This window comes from Nelumbo lutea, chromosome 1, assembly GCF_056320005.1.
Source record: "Nelumbo lutea isolate HS-2025 chromosome 1, American lotus-T2T, whole genome shotgun sequence".
NCBI lineage: Eukaryota > Viridiplantae > Streptophyta > Magnoliopsida > Proteales > Nelumbonaceae > Nelumbo > Nelumbo lutea.
Window position 1 is genome coordinate 207,029,332 of NC_142684.1, and position 27,525 is coordinate 207,056,856.

General features: G+C 37.4%; 2 protein-coding genes across 9 annotated transcripts; one reads left to right on the plus strand and one right to left on the minus strand.

The window, feature by feature from the left end:
* On the minus strand, nt 1–26,774 carry LOC148880614 (syntaxin-61-like). 8 transcript variants are annotated; one of them, XM_088962571.1, is made up of 11 exons: nt 26,600–26,757; nt 17,001–17,030; nt 16,668–16,818; nt 14,811–14,885; nt 6,186–6,358; nt 2,687–2,800; nt 2,257–2,370; nt 1,859–2,049; nt 1,566–1,656; nt 658–723; nt 1–508 (listed from the first exon to the last, which is right to left on the minus strand). In XM_088962571.1, exons 5-11 carry the CDS (start codon nt 6,198–6,200, stop codon nt 398–400), a joined length of 702 nt encoding a protein of 233 aa, XP_088818697.1. In that variant the 5' UTR covers nt 6,201–6,358; nt 14,811–14,885; nt 16,668–16,818; nt 17,001–17,030; nt 26,600–26,757; the 3' UTR covers nt 1–397. The 8 variants fall into 8 exon arrangements, with proteins under 8 accessions (XP_088818697.1, XP_088818692.1, XP_088818691.1 ...); XM_088962566.1 differs by lacking the exon at nt 6,186–6,358 and adding an exon at nt 20,904–21,008 and having other exon boundaries at nt 26,600–26,755; XM_088962565.1 differs by lacking the exon at nt 6,186–6,358.
* On the plus strand, nt 20,262–21,621 carry LOC148880615 (uncharacterized). The gene is made up of 3 exons (XM_088976732.1): nt 20,262–20,369; nt 20,973–21,042; nt 21,125–21,621. Exons 1-3 carry the CDS (start codon nt 20,262–20,264, stop codon nt 21,619–21,621), a joined length of 675 nt encoding a protein of 224 aa, XP_088832858.1.
* Nucleotides 26,775–27,525: the final 751 nt, after the last annotated feature.

The following is a 27,525-nucleotide window of genomic DNA, read 5'->3' on the forward strand; positions in this document are numbered from 1 at the left end:
TTTGCCGTTAGAAAATCGTTTGTACTGATTGTTTAAACGTTGGTCCCAGATATACGGGGTCATGGGAGGGGTAGAGTGAGTACGCATCTAAACCCACTAAGACCTCTTAATACTAAAAAAAAGTGTAAAGAAAATGTAAGGAGAGAACAAATCATATTAAGCCTATTTTGAATTTGTCCTTCAACCATATCTGGTTATACCACCAACAAACCTGTTTCCATCCTTTGTGAAAAATGTGGTCGTTGGTCACTCAGAAAGCAGATTTCTGATTGCACACCATTGTAAGGTGGTGACTTGTCCCCGTAAGCCATATCTGCAACCATTTCATATATCCAGCTTCGAATTCTACAATTTCATTGCTACGCAGCTCGGCATAAACTGGATTCCCCTTGTTAGGCTAGGTGAAGAAAACCAAAACAAAGAGAATAATGAACAGAACTATCAAAAACAGTATCATCATAATCTGGCCTTTAGCACTCGCCTTCTTCATTACAATAGCTACTTTCTTCTGCAAGAAATGGGAAAAAAAATCCCTTCCATTAGTTTATCAATGGCTATCTGGTTTAAATAATTGGATAGCTTTTTTTTTTTTTGACGCCTAATTATAGTTAACCTCTCACTGCACAAAATTCAAAATAACTAGATGTGAAGAGCAACCTGAACAAAATCAAGACGATTTGAAGTGCTGTCCATTTCCAAGTTTAAATCCTCTAAGATTTTCTCCTGTAACAATAAAAAAAAAAGAACTACTAGTCAGGGATAATTTAAAGAAAATTAGTTAATAAGACATAATAATAATAACAATAACCGTAACAACAATGATGGTGGTGGTGGTGGTGGTGATGGTGATGAAAGTATGGCTTGCATAATAGAAAAGGCAGTCATTTCTAATTTTCTATATCTCAATTTTTCTTTTCCTTGTTTTGATTTTTCTTTCTTTTTGCATCTTTCATGTAAAGCATGAGCGTGTGGTTTTGAGGGGAGAGCTGTTGTTAATTAATAGTTATCATGTTGAACTACCAAGTGTCATGCTAAGATGCAGAAGGGATGAAACCCTATAAAATAATGTACAGAAGAAAAATATGATGAATATAAGAGTGATCAGCTACACACAAAAATTATACAGCCAAAGGGTGTGAAAGATTGACGTCCCTCCATCAATCTCTAAAACAGAAAAGAAGTTAAGACCATTGAAACTATTCAAAAAAATCTATTTCAAACAAAAGCAAGTGTCCTAGGGGTGACCATGGTCCAGGTCAGGCCGGGCTTAGCACCTATGATAAGGGGAATTGCATGCGCCTAGGACCAGCCTGCACCCCAGGCCAGACCAGGCCTATAAATGAAATGTATTTTATTAAATAAAATATAACATTTAATTTATAAACACACACACACACACTCACACAATCTAGGCGCAAGCCCAGAAATTTGCAGGGCAGACTAGAAATGATCAACCTTATCCTCTAAGTAAAGAAACTATGCGCCTCTAAAGCATTCCAGAAAAGAACATAGTGTACAATTGTACTAGCTAATCTATGGAACTAACAGCCTTGAATAATAATGACCTGTCCAAGGAGTTCCTCATGTATGGTGAGCCCAACACCTCCAATCCTCTGAACACTTGCACTAAGCTCATCCAGCTCTTCATCTTGCTGCCTATAAAACATATTAAAGATGAACTAAATTTATATTTTGCCAGTTGCATTTAATCTAAGGCATACCTGTGAATGCAGTAACATATCCTTGACGTGGAAGAAAAGAAGAAAGGCAAGAGAAGAAAAGAGTAACAATTTCAACAAAGAAAGATGAAAGGCAAGTAAGGGAAAGTAAAAAAGAAGGATGGAAGAAGGAATTGTACTTTATGAGAAGCATTTGCCTATCTGATTCTGATGTTATGAAATCATCATCATCTTGGGACATATACTGGGATTTGGCTGTATAACGATCATCTGGAAGCCTCATCAACTCTTGACGTGTTCCATTAAGACCACTGGTTACTGTACTATTTTGCTCCTTCTGAGCTTCAACAGCTTTCCTGACAGTAGCCACCTAATGAAATGCTAGAATCTTTTAGCATCTACAAAACAAAGCTTTGAAATTTAAAAAATAAAATAATGAAGCAAAGAACACATCAAACAACTTGAATCAGATATTCAAATAACTAATGCATATCTTAAGTCCAAGGATTCTTTGGTTCAGATGGACTCAAGAGCTATAACTATTGCATAAAAACAGGCAAGAGAATTAGGATTATACTTGAGTGCGAGCCATGCTGGTCCATCTTCTCCGTTTGTCAAGCTCAATTTCATCAATACCATACCAGGCAGGATCTCTAGCTGCTACAGCAATTGCTTTGTCCAATTCATCCACCTTCCTATCAAGAAAATTGGTTTTCAGCAGCCGCAAAAGGGGTTTGGTAAATAGAAAAAATAAGCATAAAATGCACACACCCTTTAGGGGGGGGGTTCTAAGTGGGAAAATAAGAAAGCTCTTAGACATCTAAAGCACAAGTATAATCTTTGATTGTTGGTGACTTGGACATAGGTTGGTTAAAGGAATGAAGAAAGATTTCATGCATGTACTTAAGTATGTGCCCAATGTTCATATAGTTTATTCAGAGTTCTCCCACTTAAACTGGCAGGAGGTCTGACAACAGCTGAATATATTATGATACTAGCTGAAGTACCTGCCACTCAATGCTTTCACAGCTGGAAAGCAACTCTTTTGTAAGATGAACTTGCTCTCCTGTATTTGAAGGGACACGTTCCCACTGGTGAAAAGTAGATTGCAGCTTATCAATCTGATCAAGGACATGGAAAACAATTAGATGCATACCCTTGAAAAAGAATCTTGAAACATGATATCATGAACATTGAGGTATTAATCACCTGAAACCCGAGGAAAATGAACCTAAAATATGCATAATAGGTGAAATCTTAAGGCATTCATTATATTGAAATAAACTAAAAGAGACTAAAAGAGAAGTCCAATCGCTTTCAGGGTGATAATGAAATGCATCCTAACAAAATTCATATGTTTCTTCTTATTCTTTATGTTAGAGTTAGCCAAATAAGGGTAGATTAGTCATCTCACCTTGGTTAAGTTATGAGCTTATGTGGCAGTCTTATTAGAGGTTCTCTGTCCCATACTTAAGTAGGGGCAGTTTAATCCTTGTACATTTAAATAGAAGCCTAATCACTATTAAGAGGTCGACTGATAGGGTTTAGCTATCAAGTTCGACAGTTCTTTCATCATCTTCTTCTTCTCTTCTCTTTCTTCTTCTCCTTACTGGTTCGGACTACTGTAGCTACAGTAGCTACAGTAAAAACATGGTAACATAGCGTGACAACTTCAGTTCGTGACCTGTTTCAGTTCATGACAACTTCAGTTCATGCTTCAGTTCTCTCCTTTTCTTCTCTGGGCTGTCAATGGAGAAAAGTGATTCGTCCCAGGCCTGAAACATCACAGCTCTTTTTTTTTCTGGTGCACAGAACCTTCTTTCCTAAGAAAACAACTTCAGCAGTGAATGGTTGGCTGAAGCTCTCAAACGAAGGTTGGTTATCTCTCCTCTGTGTGCTGTTGGTATTTCTGGGTTGAAAATCTTCAAGAACTTGAGAGGACTGATCAGAACCTAGAGAACTAGGTTGGTTGTTGCCCTGGTTCTTGGAAAAATTCAAAGAACAGGCTGTATTTACAGTGACCAAATGGTGTAAGGGCTGCTACTGTAGGTGGCCGAATGGTGCAAGGTGTAATGCAATGGTACTAGTTGAGTTTTTGTTGGTCTTGTGGTGCCCTCTTAAAAGCGTTAAAGCAGGTCTGTATTGTGTGTGACAGCTATGGCTGGGTGGTGATGCTTGTAATGCACAAACTCTTGACAGCAGTAGTGGTGTGACAGCTATTTGAGTTTTTGTTTAGTAGTTGTAAATGAGCTTGCATGTGGTTAGTTAAGTGCTGAATTAATGTTGGTGTAGTCTGTGTTTTTTTTGTGAAATCAGTAGTGGTGTGGATAAGAACAAAGGAGTGTGTATCTATCATTGTGTTTAAGGACTGCTGTAAGTTCTGGAACATCAAACTCTTGACAGCAGCACTTAGTTGGTGACTGGGAATTCAGATTAGAGCCAGCATTGAAAGAGTATCATGGCAGCAATGGGAGATGGCTGTAGTGATCAGAAACCTAGTGTGGTGGTTTCCTCTGACTATCTAGGTGTACAGATGACCTCAATTAAACTGAATGGTGAGAACTATGTTCCATGGGCCAAGTTGGTGGAAGTTTTTCTCAAGGCAAAGAGAAAAGTGAAGCATGTGAAAGAAGATAAACCACCGGCTGGCTCTCCAGGGTTTGATGATTGGGAATAGGAGGATGCTCAAACCATGACATGGCTATGGAACAATATGGAACCCAAAATAAGTGCCAACTTCATGTTCTTAGATACAGCTAAGGACATATGGGAACATGCCAAGAAGTTGTATTCTAGGCAAGATAATACTACAAGGGTATATCAGCTCTATCAGGAGTACTTTGGTCTGCAACAAGGAAATAAAACCCCAGAATAGTACTATGCCAGTATGAAGAACCTCAGAAATGAACTCAATGTCTATCATCCTCTCACTCCAGATGTTAAGGTTCAGCAACAACAGAGGGAACAACTTGATGTCACAAGGTTCTTAGTGGGGTTGAAATCAGAGTATGAACCAGTTAGAGCCCAAATATTGGGGGACTCTACCCTTCCTACACTTGAGGAAGTGTTTGCTCGACTTCACAGGATTTCTTTGGGACAGATAGAGAATCTCACACAGTCTGATAGATCATCTTTTGTAACAGCCAGAGGAGGTGGACGTGGTACAAAACGGGGAGGACATGCCTCCCGAGGAGGTCGTGGTGGTTCCATATTTGGCCATGGTGGTGGTCGTGACTCAGGGGGAGGCCATGGCAAAGAAAAAGGCAGCTATACAAGGAAGTGTACCCACTGTGGCAGGGAAAGACATTCCGTAAATTTCTGTTATGATCTTCATGGCTGCCCTCCCTCTAAATGGGCCAATCATGCTATTGCTGGTGGGGTTGATGTCAGTGATAATCAACAGGCAGACCTAACTCCTTCCACATCTACATCTGATTCCGGAAGGGAGATGGTGAGTGTACCGCGTGATGAGTATGAGCAGTTCCTTCAGTCCACTTCACAGCACGCTACTGCTACTCTTGCCCACTCAGGTATAGCTTGCCTGTCATCTAAAACCTCTCATTGGATTATTGACTCTGAAGCCTCTGTTCACATGACCGGGACTTCAGGTGTGTTCTCTTCTCTCTCTGAAACTTCCACATTTCAAACTGTTACCCTTGCCAATGGTTCCTCCTCTCCCATCTGTGGTGTTGGCAATGTTGACATGGCTTCTCTTTCTTTATCATTTGTTCTATATGTCCCTAAGTTTCTATTCAATCTTATGTCTGTTAGTAAATTAACCAAGACTCTTAACCGCTCTGTTACTTTTTTCCCTTCCTCTTGTGTTTTTCAGGATCTCAAGACGGGGAAGAAGATTGGTGGGGGGCATGAAGCTGGTGGATTGTATTACCTTGACGGTGGTGGATCGTCAGTTGCACTTCAGACTTCACTCACTCCTCTACAGTGGCATTGTCGATTGGGACATCCTTCTCTCAAGGCACTCAAGATACTAGTTCCATCTTTGAGTCATTTGTCAGTGTTACAGTGTGAGTCGTGTCAGTTTGGGAAACATCGCCGTGTTTCCTTCAGACCTAGAGTTGAAAGTCGTATGTTGAGTCATTTTTCTTTGGTTCATTCAGATGTTTGGGGCCTGATCAAAATAGAGTCTTATAATGGTTACAAGTATTTTGTCACTTTTATTGATGATTGTTCAAGAATGACATGGATTCATTTAATGAAAGAAAGGAGTGAATTATTTTCCATTTTTCAAAAATTCCATGCTGAAATACATACACAATTTGGTGTTCCAATCAAAGTTCTTCGTTCAGATAATGGTCGTGAATATTTTCTAACTTCCTTTCAACAGTATTTAGAACAGCATGGCATCATTCATCAAACTTCTTGTGCATCCACTCCTCAACAAAATGGGGTGGCTGAACGGAAGAACCGTCATCTCCTTGAAACAGCTCGGTATATTCTTCATCATATGAGTGTTCCTAAACGGTTTTGGAGTGATGTTGTACTTACTGCGTGTTTCCTCATTAATCGGATGCCCTCCTTTATTCTTCATGGTCGGTCTCCCTTCTCTATCTTGTTTCTCACCTTGTCTCCCTTTCCATTAACACCTCGTATCCTTGAAACAGCTCGGTCTATTCTTCATCATATGGCTACAGTAGCTACAGTAAAAACACTTTACATTCCTGAAAGATAATTGGGAAGAGACTAAGTCAATGTGCCTAGCATAAGAAACCATTAACCCGTAAAAATACAAACATTAACAGAAATATTGAATTCCCCAAGGATCAAATTTCTCTCAAGTCCTCAGGAAAAACTCTTGCTCCTAGAGATGATGCAAAGTTATTCACTGAAATATAACTCTCTTGGAACTTTGGAAGTGCCTGGAAATTGATGTACCTGCCCAAACCTCAAAACAATTCAAAATAGCCAACTGCATATTGCTTCATTGCCAAATCTTGAATTCTTGTCAGAAGTAAAACAGGCATACCTCTTCTTTCATTCATCTCTAATGGCTTTAATATAATAATTGATCTTTTTACTCATGCATGTTTTGGAGCATAGATGAATGGCCTTTTATTTCTTGCCCTTTTGTTTTAGATATCCGGTGTTGGTTTTTTTATCTATTTGGTTGCAGGTGGACCTCCCCTTCTAATGTGCAAAGCTTGTTTAGTGTAGAGAAGATGGGCCGAATGGCCCATAGGCTGTTACTGTATATTATCTTTATGTTCTTCTGTAATGGGCCTTATTTTGGGCCCATACTCTTCTATGTTCCTTTTTTGTAATTTCCTGTCCAACTAAGGACCTCTCTTGTAATTACTAAAAGATTAACTTAATAAAAGAGGATTAGAGTGTTAGAGGGATGTTAAGTTCGAACTCCTCATCCTCCAACCCTTCTTGCCGCAGTCTCTCTCTCTCTCTCTCTCTCTCTCTCTCTCTCTCTCTCTCTCTCTCTCTCTTCTTCTCTAATCTTCTCTAATCTTCTCTTGTTAGTTTTTTCTTTGTTTTCTAGCACAGTCCCTACTTCTAGGACTGTTTTTCAACTTGGTATCAGAGCGGGTCGTTACTTGGCGTGTCCCTCATGTGGTTCTAGTTCAGCCAACTGCATGATGAGGTTCTAGGGCTGAATGTTTACAGTCATTCGCCTGGTTCTTGGAGGTCATTGGAGGGTGCCCAAGTTTCTATACACTTTGAGAAGGGTTCGGTGACCAGGAGGAATCAGAGAACAAGTTTTTTTTCCAGCCTGATTTGAAATCAGAGAAAGGTTTTCGAAGCTAGCTCAAAGAGCAAAGAGTTTGGCCTGGTTTGAAGTTCAAACCAGAGATACTGTAAGTTGTTTTCCCAATGTCTTTGCTGAGTTATTTTTGGTATTTGGGAGGACTGTTAAAGCATTCGAAGCACACCTCCATTCGGCCCACTGTTGCTGGACTGATTTCTGGGTTATTCTAGAAGTGTTGTTCAACTGTTTTTGGGCTTCCAAACTGCTGAAAACTGATTTAAATTAAGAGGTACAAGCCTCTACTTTAGTTCAGCTGTTTCTTGGACCTAGACAAAGTGTTCTTGAAGTGATTTCTGCTTGTTAACAGTGAAGTGTTGATTGTTGCATGCATAGTGTTTGTAAAAAGTCCTCTTAGGTACTGTGGACTGTTTTCTTTGTTCTCCTTGGGAAATTTTTGTTGGGAACCAAGAATACATATTGTTTGGAGGCCTGTTGATTGTTCCTTGAAGGCTGAATCAGGGTTTCTTCTCTTTGAAAGTGTTGCCACCGAACTTGGTTCTCACGGCTGTCAGTTCTGAACTGAATTTGTGGGTTGCTGTGTTTGCTATTATTTCAACTCAATCTGAGTTCCTTGAAGTCAGATCACTTTTAAAGGCTTGCCGAAACCCTAATTGAAACTGTTACATAATGGACTACTCAGAAATTGAGAACAAGAGCACTGTTGAATATGGACATAATTCGGGAACTACAACTGATTCCTTGTTGGCTATAACTACAGTTAAATTGGATGGAACCAATTATTTGGCCTGGTCACAATCTGTGAAAATTCATATTTGCAGTAGAGGAAAGTGGGGGTTTATCTCTAGGAGCAAGAAAGCTCCCCCAGAGGAGGATCCCTCCTATGAGAAATGGGTGCAGGAGAATTATACAGTGATTGGGTGGCTTGTGAACTCAATGCAGCCACAGATTAGCCAACATTACCTGTGGATGAACTCGACTAAAGAAATCTGGGATAGTGTTGCAGAAACTTACTCCCAGAAGTTGAATGTTGCCAGAGCCTACAAATTGAGAAGTGATGTGAAGAATCTAAGGCAGGGGGAGAAGTCTCTTGCAGCATACTTCTCAACCCTGAAATCTCTATGGCAAGAGATTGATTTGATAGAGGTTGTGACATGGGATACTCCCAAGGATGTTGAAACCTACAAAAAATTGGTTGAAAGGAATAGGGTCTTTGAGTTGTTGACAGGGCTGAACTCTGAATACGACATTACAAAGCAAAGCATCTTGTCCAAGGACGATGTTTCATTGTCACAAGCATATACTTTGGTCAGCAGTTAAGAAAGTAGGAGGCAAGTGCAGATTCAAGGAGTCAGTATCAATGACCATTTTGCAAATATGGGAATTAAACCCAAAGGTGTTACAAAAGCTCACAGTGGCACAGGAAGGAAGGAGGTGGGGTGTGAATATTGTAAGAAGCCGAAACACACAAAGGACAAGTGTTGGAAATTGCATCCCAATCTTGTACTATCAGATTCCAAAAGAAGAATGATAGTAGAAAGACAGGAAGTGCACATGCAGCCACAAGCACAGATACAGAGGTTGAGTCTACCAGTGCACAGTTGGCAGCCATGAAAGCTGAATATGAGAAGTTTGGAAAGATGATCAGTCAGCTTGAAGGTGTATCTTCATCATCCATCCCTTCTGGAAGTCCAGCCACCATTGCATTTGCTCACTCAGGTATAAGGGCTTCCGCTAACCATGCATCCACCTCAGGTAATCACAAAATCCCTTGGATCATAGACTCATGTGCTTCTGATCACATGACCAACCTTTCCACTTTGTTTGTTTCATACGATTTACTTCCTGGCCGTGACAAAATCACCTTAGTTGATGGTTCTCTTGCCCCTATTTCCGGCAAGGGAACTGTCAAGGCTACAGACTCCTTACTCTTATCTTCCACTCTTCATGTGCCTAAATTAAATACCAACTTATTATCTGTAAGTAGCCTGACCAAGTCATTGAATTGTTGTGTAACCTTTTTCCCTTCTCACTGTGTATTTCAAGACCTGAAGTCTTAGAAGGTGATTGGGAGTGGCCATGAAGCAAATGGAATATACTTACTCGACACCCCTGGCCAATGCTTTGATCATCCCAAGAATGTTGCTTTTGGTTCTACTTTTTCAGAGTCTGTTAGTCAAATTATGTTGATCATTGTCGGTTGGGTCATTTACCTTTTTCTGCTATAAGCCATTTGTTTCCAAAACTGTTTAAGGGAGTCAGTGTGTCCAATCTCACTTGTGAGTCCTGTCAGTTGTCAAAGCATTGTAGAAAAAATTACCCTGTGAGCAATAAAAGATCATCTTTTTCTTTTTCATATTGTGCACTCTAATGTGTGGGGGGCTTACCACTTATCCTCTATGGGGGGTTACAGATATTTTATCTTGTTTATTGATGACTTCTCTAGATTCACTTGGATATACTTAATGAAATCCCGAGATGAAGTCCCAAGACTTGTGAGGCAATTTTATGAGCTTGTTTTAACTCAATTTGATACTAGAATTAAGGTTTTCAGATATGACAATGCAAAAGAGTATTTTGAGAAGAGTTTATCCTTGTATCTCTCTGACATGGGGGTTATTCATCAAAGCTCCTGTGTTAGAACCCCTGAACAAAATGGAGTTGCTGAGAGAAAAAATAGACATATTGTTGAAGTTGCAAGGAGCATTTTGTTTGCCTCACATGTTCCCACAAGATTTTGAGGTGATGCTGTACTTACTGCTACCTATCTCATAAACCGTATGCCATCCAGGGTTTTAGGGTTTAAATCCCCCTTCTATCTTCTTCATCCCGACAAAGATCTCTTCCCAATTCCTCTTCCTGTGTTTGGTTGTACCTGCTATGTTCACATTCCAAGTGTGCAAAGACATAAGTTTGAACCGAAAGCCCACAAATGCATCTTCCTTGGTTACTCCCCCACACAAAAGGGTTATTGTTGTTTTGATCCAAAGACTGGCACCCGACATGTCTCTATGGATGTTACCTTTGATGAACTTTCTCATTTTTATGGTTCCTCTCAGGATGGACATTGTCCACAGGGGGAGAGTCTGTCACAAGTTTTTGCTCTTCCTCTTCCTGTCCCAGTTGAGTCTCTTGACAAACCTGTATCCTCACCAAATGAGTCAAAGGAGCATCAATCACTTCATACCTCTTGTCCTAGTGCCCCTATTTCTTTACCCCCTCGTCCTATCCGTAATCCCAAAGTGTATCAAAGGCAGAGATCCAGGAATGAGCAAGTAGTTTCCTTTACAACAGATGAGGCTCATACATTCCCAATCACAGATGAGATAACAGGTGCTGCTTCAGCTCCTTTGGAATCATCCTTCCCAGACCTTGATGTCCCCATTGCTGTTAGGAAAGGGAAGCGGAAGTGTACTACACACTGCATTTCCAAACACCTTTCTTATGACCTGCTTTCTCCTTCATACTTTGCCTATCTCTCTTCTGTTGCTTCTAACCCCATTCCTAGGTCTGTCTCAGAAGCTCTTGGGATCCCAGAATGGAGAGATGCCATGGAGACCGAAATGGATGCTCTACATGCAAATGGTACTTGGGAGGTGGTGGATTTGCCTGAAGGGAAGGATCCAGTTGGGTGCAAGTGGGTTTTTACCATTAAATACAGGGATGATGGAACTATTGAGAGGTACAAGGCCAGACTTGTTGCAAAAGGCTACACACAAACATATGGGATTGACTACCTGGAGACTTTTGCCCCTGTTGCCAAGATGACATCTGTGAGGGTTCTTTTATCTCTGACAGTTCACTTTGATTGGCCTCTCTATCAGTTAGATGTAAAGAATGCATTTCTGAATGGTGACTTGCATGAGGAGGTCTACATGTGTTTTCCTCCAGGGATGTATGGGAAAGATATGCAAGGAAAGGTATGTAAATTGAAGAAATCTCTTTATGGTCTTACAAAATCTCCTAGAGCCTGGTTTGAGAGATTTAGAGCTGCACTTGTTAAATTCGGCTATGTTAAGACACAGTCATATCATACTCTATTTGTGAAGAAAAGTAGATCTCTAGCAGTGTATCTCATTGTGTATGTTGATGACATTATAGTGACTGGTGATGATGCCTCAGGCATTCTGGCTCTTAAGTCTTTCCTCCGTACAGAATTTGAGATTAAGGATCTGGGGGAGTTGAGATACTTCCTTGGCATAGAAGTTGCCAGATCCAAGGATGGGATTCTTATTTCCCAAAGGAAATATGTTCTTGATTTGTTGTCTGAAACTGGAAAACTGGGTGCAAGACCAGCTGCAACTCCCATTGATATGAATCACAAACTTTCAGCTACAGATGGAACTTTGTTGGAAGACAAAGGGGTTTTTCAGAGACTTCTTGGGAAGCTTCTGTACCTGTGCATGATTAGACCAGATATTGCGTATGCTATCAGTTGCATTAGCCAGTTCATGCATGCTCCTAGAGATACTCATATGGCAGCAGCATAACGGATTTTGTGCTATTTGAAAGGCTCTCCGGGGAAAGGAATTCTATTTACCAAGCATGGTCATCTGAAACTTGAAGCCTATACTGATGCTGATTGGGCTGGAAATATTAATGATAGAAGATCTACTTCAGGGTATTGCAGTCTGGTGGCTGGTAATGTTGTCTCTTGGAGGAGTAAGAAACAATCTGTTGTGGCCAGATCCTCTGTAGAAGCAGAGTATAGAGCCATGGCACATGGAGTCTCGGAATTGTTGTGGCTAAGGTCCTTAATGGAAGAACTTGGGATTGATCATGACAAACCCATGATGTTGTACTGTGATAACCAGGCTGCCATCAACATTGCTCACAACCCGGTACAACATGATCGAACCAAACATATTGAAGTTGATAGACACTTTATTCGAGAAAGAGTCTCCTCCGAAGAAGTGTGTCTTCCATTCATTACTTCTGAAGGGCAATTGGCAGACTTTCTCACCAAGGGCATTTCCAAGGCAAGGCTTCATCATGACACTAGCAAGTTGGGCATGATTGACATCTATGCTCAGTTTGAGGGGGAGTGTAGAGAAGATGAGCCGAATGGCTCATAGGCTGTTACTGTATATTATCTTTATGTTATTCTCTGTAATAGGCCTTATTCTGGGCCCATACTCTTCTATATTCCTTTTTTGTAATTTCCTGTCCAACTAAGGACCTCTCTTGTAATTACTAAAATATTAACTTAATAAAAGAGGATTAGAGTGTTAGCGGGAGGTTAAGTTCGAACTCCTCATCCTCTAACCCTTCTTGCCGCAGTTCTCTCTCTCTCTCTCTTCTTCTCTAATCTTCTCTTGTTAGTTTTTTCTTTGTTTTCTAGCACAGTCCCTACTTCTAGGACTGTTTTTCAACTTTTACCTCCACAACAGTGAGGGGATTAAAAAAGAGAGGGGAAATATTGTGGAGTTGTGCTAGAGCTGCTGTTTGTTGGACGGTTTAGGAAGAAAGAAATCAAAGAGTTTTTCATGATAAAGAAAAAAGTAAGGAAGCCATCATAGAACTTATTTATGTTAGGGTGGCTCTTTGGGTCAAGCCTTTGAAGCTCTTTGAAGATTATTCAATAGGAGACATCATTAGAAAGTGGGATGAAGTGGCTTGGTCAGCTCCCATGTTCACAGCTCTTAGACCTGTTTGGACTCCACCTGTTTCGGGTTTCATCAAATTGAACTTCGATGGTAGCAGTGAAGGAAATCCAGGCCATTCTGGTATAGGCGGTATCTTCAAGGATGAGGAAGGTAGAATCATTGCTATGTTCTCAGGACCTATAGGCTTGGGGGGACTCATTGAGAGCTGAAATCTTGGCAGCTCTACAAGGATTTAAAAGAGCTAAACAACTGAATATTAGCAAGTTGTTGGTGGAAGGAGATTCTCAGTTGACTATTAAATGGTTGCAGAAGGAAGTGTCCAGCTTGTGGAAGTTCTCTAATGAAAGAAAGAAAATTACTCAGTTAACTCAGAATATGTCTGTAAGGGTTCAATGGGCCAAGAGGTGCACTAACTCAATGGCTGATACCTTGGCCAAACAGGGGGTGGGAAGAACAAATCTTTTTTGGGCTATATTGTAATTGTTTTTTCAGTTCGTTAGGGAGGGTTAAGTCTTTTTACCCCTCCCTCCTGGTTGTAATTTCTATATCTCTTTTTATAAAATTTCCGTTATTGATAAAAAAAACAATTATCGCTGATGCATTTACATCCAGTTTTTCATGGTCATGGTCATGGTCTAGGAGTCTAACTCAGCAAGATGAAAAAATATATTCACAGACACATCTATATACCATTTTTAGTTTTTGAATTCTAGCATTGTATCCACATAGAAAAAGGTCTATAAGCTCGTTTATGTTACTAAGTAACATTTTTAGGAAAATGGCATTCAACGTGTAAATTTGCCATTCCTTTATGTCAAATAATCCAGGGGGAAAAGTTTAACGTAAAATGTCCTTCACGAATCCATGGATTGTCAGAATCTAAAGCATGCCTAACATGAACACTTGTAACACTGTCCACATCCTACCTCTAACTCTATCCATTAACCCTGGATTTAGGAAAAACTAAATAAAAATAGAAGCGGACAGTCAAGTGCATGATAAACATAAGTTCTCCAGTAGAACAATTAATCAATTATAACCACTCCATTCTACCCTCATGCTCCATTAATTACCTCCAAAAGTTTCTCTTTGCCCTAGAAAATTTAAAATGCCAACTGTTAAAAACCTTAACTCCAAAAGCTTCTCTTTGTCTGTTTTCTATTTTTTATCAGCAGTTTGTCTGTTCTCAATGATATTGACTGTAGTTTTTTTTTTTTTTTTGCCAGTAACAAAACAAATATTTATTGATTATAATGTAAAAATGTCATACAATGGGATAATCCTGAACATTCCACAGTAACGAGCCAATCCCAGCTGCCCTCCTCCTCATCATCATCACTATTATTCTTTGTAGAAGGATACTCTCTTATGGAGAGAATGGAATTGCTAGTATGACCATGGATGGTAAGTCGTCAAGGTTAAAAAGTAGCCACTTAGATTATTATATTTAGACCAACTGGAGATGTTCTAGATCCTTTGACATTTATTCCTAACCCTCCAAAAGAATATCTGAGATCCAACAAGATCTAAAGTCCATGATTGACCTACTAGAACCATGGTATGCACTTAAATGTTGCATATAATAATAAAAGATCCACCGTTCAATGTGCCTAACTTTTTTTATATGAAATCATGACTCCCTAACTAAGTACATTGATTTTGTAGTAAGGTTGATATGGTAGTACATATCCCACCTATTACATTATATGGTACCAGTACCAGGTAAACGCCATCAACAAAAGGAACAAAATTGCATTACAAATAATGGAGAAACCATTAACAATTTAGACTTACAGATTCCTGAATCTCCTCTTTAACAATGTAAAATGGATCCTGAGCTGAAGACATGTTGTATGCTGTTACATTATCCTATGGAGGGCAAGAAATTTAAAGTCACAAAAGAGAATTGAATGAATAAAAGCTATGAGGTGCAAAATGAAAACTGACAAAAATATGAATATTAAATATGATTACACAACCAAAGTTTTTTTATTGGTAATAAATACACAACCAAAGCTCAGACACCAAGATACAAATAAAGACAGCTTAAGGCATAAAATGGTCTTTGGTTGACAGCTTGGCTAGGGCAAGAGTACAGAGAAGAGATCTGTATTGGGTTCATTGGTAACAAATATACAACCAAAGCTTAGACATCAAGATACAAGTAAAGACAGATTAAGACATAATATGGTGTTTTGGTTGATAGCTTGGCTGGAGCAGGAGTACAGAGAAGAGATATGTATTGGAGTTCATTGCTCCCAGGGTGGTTTGGTTATCTTTTGATGTGTATGATCAATTTTTAGTTTCTTTGGTTGGCTCCCTGGAGGTTTTCATTGTGGTATTGTCTCTCTTATAGACTTTGACTCTCATTATTAATAAAATCTTAATGTGTGTATATCTACGATACCTGCATATCTATACATGCCTAGGATACCGGGATCATATCCAATACTCATAATTGTCAAGGTGAATCTGGGCAGGTGCCTAGGTGACATGGAGGGCTGCCTCAATCACCAAGCTATATGGCACTATGAAATACTTTTATATTCTTAATTTTTTTGAGATTATAACAATAAAATATACACTACTAAATTAAAATATTCATTTTGTGGGTCTACATACTAGTTCATTTTAATTACATTCTTATTTGTTAAGGTTCGAACAACACATATGTTGGTGTTTGCTGTCTTGAACACTTAAAAACCAGAACCAATAAGCAAGGAAGTTTCTTTTCTTCTTTTCCTGGGACAAAAACAGGGGCCTGGCCTAGGGGTGTAAGTGAGTCGAGCCTACTCGTGAGCTACGTGGGTTCAGCTCACAAACATGGTTTGAAGTAATTGAGCTCAAGCTGAGCTCAACTCAAGTTAAGTATTAGGTCGAGCCAAGTTCGAGCTTTGCAATACCTGGCTCGAATGGCTCAAGAGCTTAATTGAGCTCATAATAAAAATACTTTTTAATATATTGTATTTATAATATAAATAATAGATTTATAATTGATTTCCATAAGGGTCTGCTTGATTGCTGAGAAAGGGATGGGAAAAGAGGAATATTCTTTAATGATTCCTCTTTCCTATATTTGTTTACTGGTATACAGTGCTTTGGAATGAGAAATGAGGGGGACGTGGGATCCCAAAAACAAGTGAATGGGATCGCACCAAAACAGTGCGACCCAGTAGGAAAAGAAAAGTTTAAGACACGTTTGAAAAAATTTATCGGGCTTTGTCAGAACAGGAGATTGACAGTCTTGTCTCCCTTGCAAGTAGCACCCAACGCTTGTATCTCCGATGGCTTCTCCGAACATCTCTTTGGAAGGTAAGACAAGATCCATGAACAGCTTGATTTGGTAATTCTATTTTACCCATTTTTTATTTTTTTCAGTCCATTATTCCTTCTTTTCCATCCCCATGTTTTTCCCCTCATTGCCTACAAGCTCAGTTGATGTCTTAATTGTCTCCGGCAAAGGTTTTGTCGGAATGAAACCGCATTCTTCACAAGCATGCATCTAGCCCTTTTTTATTTTTCTTCTCATTAACCCAAAGGTGAGATCTGGTCACACAGGGGTTTTTATCGTTCTTTGTGAATGCCTTATATGTGATTTACCTTTGTAAAACGTCCAAATAAACATGGGTTTTCCAGATCTGATATTTTCACCTCATTTGTGCAGATATGTGCCAAATCCAGGAACGTATTTGTTCCCAAGCTTGAGGTAACGCCCCTACTCTCTCTCCCATTGTTTCCCATGTATCTTCATTCTATTTTGGTTGTTCTTTTCTCTGCTTTTGTTTTCTATTCCCTCCGACCTCTGCAAAATCAGTAATAATGCTTGTAAGGTTAAATATAATCTCTGTTTTTTGTTTTTATTCCCTCTAATCTCTGCAAAATCAGTAGTAATGCTTGCAAGGTTAAATATAACCTCTGTTTTTTGTTTTTATTCCCTCTAATATCTGCAAAATCAGTAATAATGCTTGCAAAGGTTAAACATACCTCTGTTTTTGTTTTTATTCCTTCCAATCTCTGCAAAATCAGTAATAATGTTTGCATGGGTTAAATACAATCTTTGTTTCTTCTTTCCTCCAATAATAATGCTTGCACATGTTAAATATAATCTTTGACTTTTTTTTTGTATTTCATCCAATCTCTGCAAAATCTGTATTTTTTTTTGTGCTACCAGTCTACCACACAGTGGTCACCTACATTCATTCTTTTAACCTTAGGAAATTCATTTGATACCCTTCAAACAGCCTAGATCATGAGACCTGAACTGATAAATTGATTAGTTATCAGTTTTTAGAAAACTGCATAAGAATTTCTATGTAGCTTTTACAGTATCAATTGATTAGTTATTAGTTTTTACAGTATCAACCTTTTGGTATCATTTCACACTCTTTGGTTTGTTGAGCCTACATAGAGGTAGGTAAATTGTGTAAGAATTTCTATGCAGCTTACCTCAAGGCCAACTAAAATTTAGTTATTATGTTAATGCTTATTAAAGTATAGTGTATAGGTTAAATTCCTTATTTATTTACTTAACAAGGATTTATTAATGAAAGATCAACATGAGGAAAAATCAGATATATGAGAACGCTTTTGAAACTTGATAACATATTCTATGCTTGATTCTTGAATTTTATTACTAACTCTTTGCTATTATTCATATAAATTTTTCCATGCCTAAGTTAACCAACATAATTTCATATGATATAATCCCTTTGATCCCACTCTATTCCACCCCTATGTTCTACTCTAATCAGTAAGTAGGCAGTTTTAAATTGCATTGTCATACATCATATCCTTTATGTAGCAAAAGGGATGTATATGAACATGTAGAAGAGGTTGGTTACTTCAAACATGACAAATGACATTCAATCAAACAATGACAAAATGTTAGCCATAAAACCCCTTTAATTTTCCCAGATTAGGCCTTCTACACACCATCATGGATAAGTAAAGTCATAGGATCCCCAAACCTTTCCATGTAGCCTGTTAGTTCAAGAGCACCTTCATCTTTAGATATTTCAGAAATTATAAAAAATAAATAAATAAAAAGTTAACAACGCTGTATGATAAGTCATAGAATAGCATGCAAATAAATTCAAAAGGACTATTTATGGAACATTTCCCCCATAAAGGCTCTGACACATGAATTAGCCACTAAAAAAGACAAAAAAAAGATCAAGAAAACTGGATTTTATAGTTTATGTTGATCTATAAAACACAAGTTTAAATGAATTTTTTACCATTCAAGGTCCTTTCTTCCTAGGTAACCATTCATATGAAGAGTTACTAAAACCAATATTAGAACCACACATGCAGTAGCTACAAGACCAGAAATAGCCCCAACAGATAGCCTAGTAATAGGGTTGAACTCTACAACATGAAAATTATCATTACGAAAAAGTTTTATAGAAAGCAAGGGGCCAACAAGCAAATGTATACATGTACTTGGTGTCACTGTAATAGATGATATAAGAGGTCTATAAACCTTTTTTAAGGTAAAATATTGTATTATATTACTGAAAAAGGAGAGAATCTCTCAAACTATTATGGTCAAGCCACAACTGAAGATTGCAGATCACTTGATGAACATCTACAGGAGATAGCACCAAATATGACATGAGACTGGGCACCAAATCAAGAGATGAGTAACATCTTCAACTTCAGCCCGGCATAAGATATATTGTTTAATAATTGCCAGACCCCTGGAAATAATTTCCAGGAGGTTGGTTTTACAACAATGTATCGGTCCAAAAAGCAATCCGATCATCCTTACCTGGTTTGAAAATGAGTTTCCTCCATAACATCTTATTCAACTTCTATGTGCCCTTCCATGTGCTGAACCCATAAGAGAACTCAACCTCATATGTGGTCCAAAATTGATTTTCCTGTCCATGTTTCCCTTTTTTTTTTTTTTATCAATAACATCAATTTCATTAAATTAAGAGAATAGAGGGAAAGGAATACAGAGGGAGATAAAATAACTTAGCTCCCCACAAAACAGAAAACTCGGGGAAAGCAAAGAAATTTAAAAACTAGCCCAGAAAACAGCCTCCCTAGTCACTCCTTGCTTGGCCAACCCATCCGCAAATGAGTTGGCACTCCTCTTCACCCAGCTGTACTGAATCTCTATGTCCCTATCCAGCCATAAGAACTGTTTTTTCTCACTGTTAAAGTTCCACAAACCACTGTCCTCTGTCTTCAACCAATTAACCACCACCTTCGAGTCACCTTCCAAAATCAAACGGCTAATATTTAGATCTTTTACTCTTCGAATTCCTTCAAGCGCTGCAAGGATCTCAGCCCTAAGAGAGTCACCTTCTCCAATAGGGCCAGAGAATAAAGCAGTAACAATCCCTTCCTCATTCCTGAAGACTCCTCCAATCCCAGAGGGCCCTGGATTCCTTACACTGCTGCCATCAAAATTCAGCTTTATAAAGCCCGAGGGGGGAGGGGACCAGAACGGACAAAGAGTCCTCTTGCATCTTGCAGTGGAAGCAATCTCTTTCCAGTTTCCCTTGGATCACTCAACCTCAGCTTTGTTTACTGCTGTAAGAGGTTAATAAGTTACTCTACCCCCTTGTAATTTAGGTAAACAAACTTGGTGCCAAGGCACAAGATGCAAGTACTTCTCACCATCGAAACCATGCCAAAGGAAATCTCTTTGGATTTTTTTTCTAGAGATTTCATAACTGAAACAGGGGCTATGTGAAGTGAAAATACTAAACCATTGATAGACCCTTGTTGGAAACACCAATCCAATTTGAAACCAAATTGGGTGAGGTCAGGTTGGAAAATCCCAATATGAGTTGAAACTAGATTGAGGTTAGGATGAAGTCTTAGGTAATCCAACACAATTCAAGTTTTTTACAAAAAAAAAAAAGAAAGAAAAAGAAAAAATAATCCAATCCTGATGTGTTGTACTTGTATGTGTTTTTCTTAATATTTTATCAATATATTAGGTGAATATAAGTAGGAATGAGGGAAGGAAAAGGGGGAATAGGGTGTTTTGTATCCAAATCTGAGTTAGAAACCTATAAACTTTCAAAATTTCAGATTTATAAATCTACATTTATTCAAAATTTAAGATTAAAGAAAGCTGAATTAAATTTTTAAGAGAATAGTACACACTTAAACTTATTCATCGTTGATATTTTTTTCTTTTATTTTTTCTAGCACGCAAACTATATGGCATTCTAGAATGAGTCCCCCAATTTATTTATTTATTTATTGTCTATAGACTATAGATAAATGGACCAAAATTTGCTTCATGCAATTGTTGGGACTACAACTGCTACGGTCGCGGTTACATTCTCAATGTTGCAAGAATATGTGGATTACATTGATAGGGAATCATCAGTAAACCGGGATTTAGCAGAGGGATTTATTGGATAGACTATATGGACAAAAAAGAATTAGATTGTTATAATCAATTGAGAATGGGAAAAGCAACCTTTGCAAAGCTATGCAAGATTATTTGTGAGACATGATACATTGAATTGCACAGTAGAAGAACAAGTGACATGCTTCCTACACATACTAGCACACAATGTTAAGAATAGAACAATGGGTTTTCATTTCAGTCGATTTGGTGAGACTATAAGCCATCATTTCAACAGTGTATTGAATGCATTGTTGAGATTAGAGGATAGGTAAATGATTCAACCAAGTGTTACTGAAACACCTCCAGAAATTAGAAACCGACCTGATTTTGGCCATATTTCAAGGTAACATAAGTCACAATGTCTTCTTTATGACATATACGCCCATAATAATGCATAATAAAATACATACAGATAATGACAAGATTGCGTTGGGACAATTGATGGCTCACACCTCCCTGTGAAAGTCCCTTCTACTAATGTTGCTAGGTTCCGAGGTTGTAAATCTTACCCCACACAAAACATCCTTGTTGCATGCTCTTTCAATTTGTGGTTCACATATGTATTACCTGGTTGGGAGGTTGTTGCATCGGGCTCTCGCATGCTTAACAACGCGCTGAGGAGGGAGCATAAATCAGAGGTCCCTCAAGGTATTAATAAACTCTCACAAAAGACATTTTTATTTAATAGGTAAGTATATATGTGTTTTCTAACTTCTCATATTTAAAATAGGTAAATATTATCTCGTAGACACAAGATTTTCATTAAAAACTGGATTCTTTACACCATATCAAAACCCACAATACCATTTGAAGGAATGGGGTGCACATCAACCTGAGAACCGAAAAGAACTGTTTAACCTTTGGCACTCATCACTTAGAAATCCCATTGACCAGATCTTTGGGGTATTGAAGAAACACCTTCCAACTTTGGTATCTCAACAATATTATCCTTTTAAGTCTCAAGTGAAGATTGCGTCTGCATGTTGTGTCTTTCACAACCATGTCATGGGTATGGATCCATATGATTTCATCATGCGTCAATATGTTCAAGAAGCAGTTGATACTAAGGATGATGCAGGAATGGATGATTTAAATGATGACATGGTAGACAATACACAACTCTCCCAAGCCTCTCAACGAGCTAGCAGAAATGAACAATCAAGGGAAGGAATTCATCTCAGAGATGAATTAGCTACCCAGACGTGGGTTGATTATGTCTTGTATTGATCTAGGGCTCGACGTTATTTTTCTTCATGTTGTCTAACCCGTTCTTTATGATATAACTTTTGTTGAGCTCTTTTTGTATTACTTTTTTCTATGTGCACTCTCCTTTATTAAATGATTACGATGTTTGAGTTTAGTAATTGCATATTGCTATTTATATAAAAATACCTTGTGTGAATTAGTGTTATGGATATATGTTGTTGAATTGCATTGTTCATTTTATTGGCATAAAACATAAATGAACTCTCCAAGCTCTCAACCTGAAAACAAGAATGGAAAATCAAACATGAGTTGGACCCAAGATATGGATAAGGTTGACAAAAGTTTGACCTTGGAAACAAGGTTGACAAAAGTTTCAAAGCACCTGCCTACACTACAGCGGCACGTGCTATTAGCACGAAGTTTTCAATTGACTATATACAAGGACACATACGGAATAGGCTGAAAACAATCAAGCGGAACTTTGTCATATTAAAAAAAACTTCTGAATCAAAGTGGCTTTGTGTGGAATGATTCAACCAAGACAACAGATGCAACACCTGATGTTTGGGCTACATATATTGAGGTAAAATAGATTAATAACACTCTCTTTAAGCACTTAATTTTCGAATTAGTATGAAAGATGACTTATAATGAAACTCCCATGGTAACTGAGCAAGCACATCCAAAGGCAAAGCAATTTAGACGAAAAAGCATTCCCAACTATGACCAATTGGCATTGGTCTGTGGAAATGATCAAGTGACTGGAAATGGTGCTTTCATAGCCAAGGAGCTAAACAAGCAAGATGCAATTTCCACAACTGCTAGTGCAACACCGAATGTTGAGCATGTATTTAATGACATTGATGAGGTTGAGAATTTTGGAGATCCTAACCTTCAGGAAAGGCCAGTGGAGACAAGTAGTTCTGCAGAGGGAAGAGTTTTAGGAAAACGAAAGTCATATGCTTCAGTTGTTGCTGAACAAGTACTAGATATTGCTACACATCTTGGGAAACTTGCATCTACAGTTGAGAGAGGGTTTGGTTTATTCAATAAGGAGAAAGTGTATGCAAATGTTATAAGTCTAGAAGGATGTTCGGTGGAATTTCTAATGAAAGCATATGACTTCTTAGCTGAATCTAAGAGTTGAGTAATGACATTTTATGGAGTGGAGCCACATCTGAGGAAAACGTGGTTTCAAATGAAGTTGGGGCCTCCATATTGAAGGAAGGAATGAGAGACTTGAACTTTAAACTAACAAACTAGGTATTAAGTATTAAACTATATATGACATTAGCAATTTGATGGTTGTCCCCTTTTTGCGATGGTTAATCTACTTTATTTTGATGATTATTAAACTATATTTGTGTTAAGTGGAATGTATGGTTATATTCTACATCAATGAATTTATTGGTATATGGGGTGATTATGAGTGCATGGAATGGACAAGTTGAACTAGTGGCATTGAATGAACTAATTACAAGTTAAAAACTACTTCAGTTGATTTAGTGATGTACGGATGATTTTTTTTTATGAAATAGGTTATTGAATGCATGAACAGGTTTTTCATGGATACATGAACAACTTCTTCAATGAATGAACAGGTCCAAATAATGGATCACTTTTAACTCCCAGTATAATTTTTTTTATGAATGTATTAACAGGTTTTTTGATGAATGAATAGGCTTTTGGTGAATGGTGAATGTATGAGTAGGTTCTTTGATGAATGAACAAATCCAAATAAGGGAGCATTTCTTTGATGATTGAACAGCTTATTGGAATATTTTCTCATATAAATTTTCTTGTAAAACAAATATTGGAAAATGGATTTTCTCACAAAAAAATTTCTCAGAAAACAAACGCACTATGACTAACTGAGAAAATAATTTTTCCTTTTCTCAGCAATGAAACAGACCCTAATGTATTTCTATTTGTAATATTTATAATATTAATTTATCTATAAATTGTTAATATATTTTATTTTTAATATTTTTAATATGCTTAATATTAATGTATTTATAGTTTTTAATACTAATTTATTTATAATCAGCTTGAGTCGAGTTCATTTTCAAAAAAAAACATTTTCATTTTCAAAAAAAAAAAAGCTTGAGTCGAGTTAAGCTCAAGTAGCTCACAAGGATCAACTCGAGTCAAGTTCGAGCCAAAAACATGAAAATCAATCAAGCTTGAGTCGAGTTTTGAGCTTTGTGTTTTTGAGTCGAGCTTGAGCTTGAGTAACCTAATACTAGGCTCAACTTGACTCAATTACACCCCTAGACCAACCCCTATATTACTAAATTTTCTTTTCTTTCTTTTTTTCCTTCTCATGAATATGTTGATTTTTTATATTTTGATATGAAGTTTATACTTTTTTATGAAAATTATAGATAATCATTAATGAAAGATGGTTGCTAGTTGCTATGGAACCTAGGAAACTAGGCATCCCCTTGTTACCTAGTCTCACCTTGGTGCCTTGAAAACTATGTCAATACTTATTACATACATATGCTGCATGGATGCTTCTACATGTACTCTATTGCATTAACACTTTTAAATATGTGAATTGGTGTTTTTAACAAATTATGTCATAAAAATATCTCTACATGTTAGTAATTATATTAGACATAAATCTTGAGAAAGGACATTTAGCTTTAAAAAAAAAAAAAACTAGATATAAACGCATGAGACAAGCATATTACATGGGATACCTGTTTCCAAATGTCCACATACATAACACAGATGTCAAGAACGAAAGATGGTCATGTTCCTCTATTATATAAAAAGGGTTCTCTTTATCAGAATTAGTTCATAAGTGGTTTAAAATTAGAGGTTTTTAAGGACTCCTATTATGATTTTTTTATGAGTAACTCCTATAAGATTTGGGGAAGGGCTAGTTGAAAGGAGCTTTACAGGTCTTCTATACAGTTGAACTATGCTGGTCAGTTGGTGGAATATCAATTTTCAAAATGAAGGGGGAAAAGTTTATATTGTTTGGGCAAATGTTAGATTTAAGGAATTTTTTACATCATATATGCAAGTTTGTTTGGTATGCTTTAATCATAGTGGCTATCTAACTAATAAGATCATAAAATGATGCTTAAATTCCTTTTTGATAATTAAAATGGTGCTTAAGTTTCAAGTAGAACAAAACCATCAGATACTAGTATTGGAAGCTCCAAGTTCTGGTAAGCATATTTAATTTAAATCTTCATGATAGAGGGATGAAGAGGGCATGGAACTTTTTTTGGTACCAAGGGGTGGGGGATTTGATGATGCAGGAAACAGATGGAGAATGAGGAGTGATGTTTGAGAGAGAGTGAGGGGACTTATCAATGATGACAGGGAGTATTTTGGAATTCAGATGATAAAAAGTATGTAACATAATGAGATTCCTTCTATTATCTAAAGTCAAACTCTTTCTGAACAAAGAATATCAGCTCCACAATTGTGAATGGTGATTCAATTTTTTGAATTTCCAGAATCATTTCAGTTGCATTCAAAGCATGAAATATAGCTATATTATGGAGGTTCTGGGTACTAAGGTATACATGATATGGTATTTTCTCAATGGACCCAAGCCTAGAGAAAGAGTTTTTTTTATCAAATATCAAATAAATTCCTGGGTTCATAGTCGTATCCCCAGGCCATGAAATTAAATGGTCATTAATGAGGATATTGTTCAAGACCAAACTCCAAAGATCACGGAAAAAAATGATATCTTAGAATGTGCAGGGACCAAGCCTGTCTCGATTGAAAAGGCTGTTAAAACTCAAAACCAGGTCTTTGTAAAATGATTCAGCTAATAAGGATCCCCTGCTGAATAATTCCAAAACCTTCTAACATCATGCAGAACTGAATTTCTTGTTTGTTGCAAACAAACATGCAAATCCACACGGAAGGCTACCTTTGAATTATTCACATGAAGCCTTCATAAATATGGTTTAAATGGGTCAACATCATAATGTTGAAGAAATTTATATGTCATAAACATAAAGCTACTGCACAGGAAGTGGAAAAGTGGTCGAGTAAAACAGTATAACTGGGGGAAAATGTTAAGATTAGCTTTTTGTGTAATCTTTTTGCAGGTTTTACTACGCAAGCACCTCTGTCTGCACCCAAGACATGACCTCAGGTTATTGTTAAATCCATGTCTCCAGATCTTTGGGGCAATCAACAAATCTCTCCCTGAATAACCCCTAGGCCCTAGTTAACTACAGAAGACAGACAATCAAATTTTATCTGATCGTAATATTGATAAAACTAATTCATACTAATACTAGAAGCAAGAAATAGTAGTACAAAATTCAGTCCCAAAAAGTTAAAAGGTGAAATTCCAAAAATGTGTTTGATATTTTGAATTATGTAATAGTCCAAAAAACTAAAATCTAGTGAACTGCAACATGAATAAAAATTATAGCGGCAGGGGATGCAAAGACTCAAGCAGGTGGAATAGTTCAGATGATAAAGTCCAGTTTCGGCAGGGAAAGTATTTTTCCCACTGATAAATCTCACAAAAGATCCAAGTTTTTCCCCACTGATAAATCTCATAAAGCAAATACCAATCCGTCCACCTCGTTCTACCTCTAATTGTGGCTTTCGCCTAAGAAGAGAATGGAAAGAAAATAATCTGCAAACAATATTCAGAATTGCACGCAATTATCAACCTCATTTGAGTAGTTTACGACAACCGTTTCCCCTACTTCTCCATATCTGCCCGATAAGATGGCAGAATCCTTCAGGAAGACGCATCCTTTTTATTCAAACCATAACTTCCAAAGGAAGAAAACACAAAGAAATGGTAGATCTAATAGAAACTCTAGAAACAACAGTCGAAACTGGCAACAGAAGAACCGATCTACAACAAAGGTGAATCAGAACGAACATGCTACAAACAAATACAACTCGAATGACAGTCTCATATAAGATTTCAGGCTAAAATTTAAGTTTATCATTCACGAAATTAAGAAAAAAAAAATTGTAAATTGTTGTAGATCACACTTACAGTGACACGATTCAGTTGTTTTCAGCCTTCATCATCCCACGTCCACCAAAGAAAATCACGAAACTTCTGTTTTTTTTTTCGCAGGATCTATGTTTAAACACGAGAGAAACACTGAAGAAACAGAGTTACGTATAAAACGGTAATAGGATTGTGATCGTGGCAGATTATGACCTCTACCTCCAAATAAAACGGTAATTGGGATATGCTCTTCACAAGGGCGCCTCACAACGACCTCACAACCACATCTTACTGTGTATTGGAAATATCTACCGTAAATAACATAAATACGAAAAGCTCTCAATACACGGCGGAATGTACCTGTAAGATCGGTGTGAGGAGCAGATCCGGTCCTAAATAATGTAGCCCAGACATGGAACCCAGCTCATGGGATAACTGTTGAGTAGGTATATTTATCAAGTTTAGATCTTCTACCCATGCCTCATTAGATCTGTACATTGAGAACATCTCACATATCTATCTATCTAATTATCTATCTAATCTATCTATATATAAATAAATAAATAAATAAATATATATATATATAATTGATCTATCCACGTTATCATACCCCTCTTTGCTTCAAATCCCCCTTCTTAATTTTCCATTTTTTTGATTTTTTTATTTTTATAGTTCAACATAATTACCTATTAAACTAATAAATAAATCACATATAATTTAACTATTTCTAACAACCATAAAAAAAGAGGGATTTGCTTTTCTAATGTATAGCAAGTGGCACCACTTTCCCCCATTTCTCCTAAATTGTCTCTAATTCCTATTTATCTCGTAAATTATCTCTAACTCCTATTTATCTCTTAAATGATCTCTAATTTATTTGAGAGATTCTCTCCTAAACTACCTCTAATTCCTATTTATCCTCTTCCCCACTTTTATCTAATATCTATGTAAAGAAATTTTCAATTAAA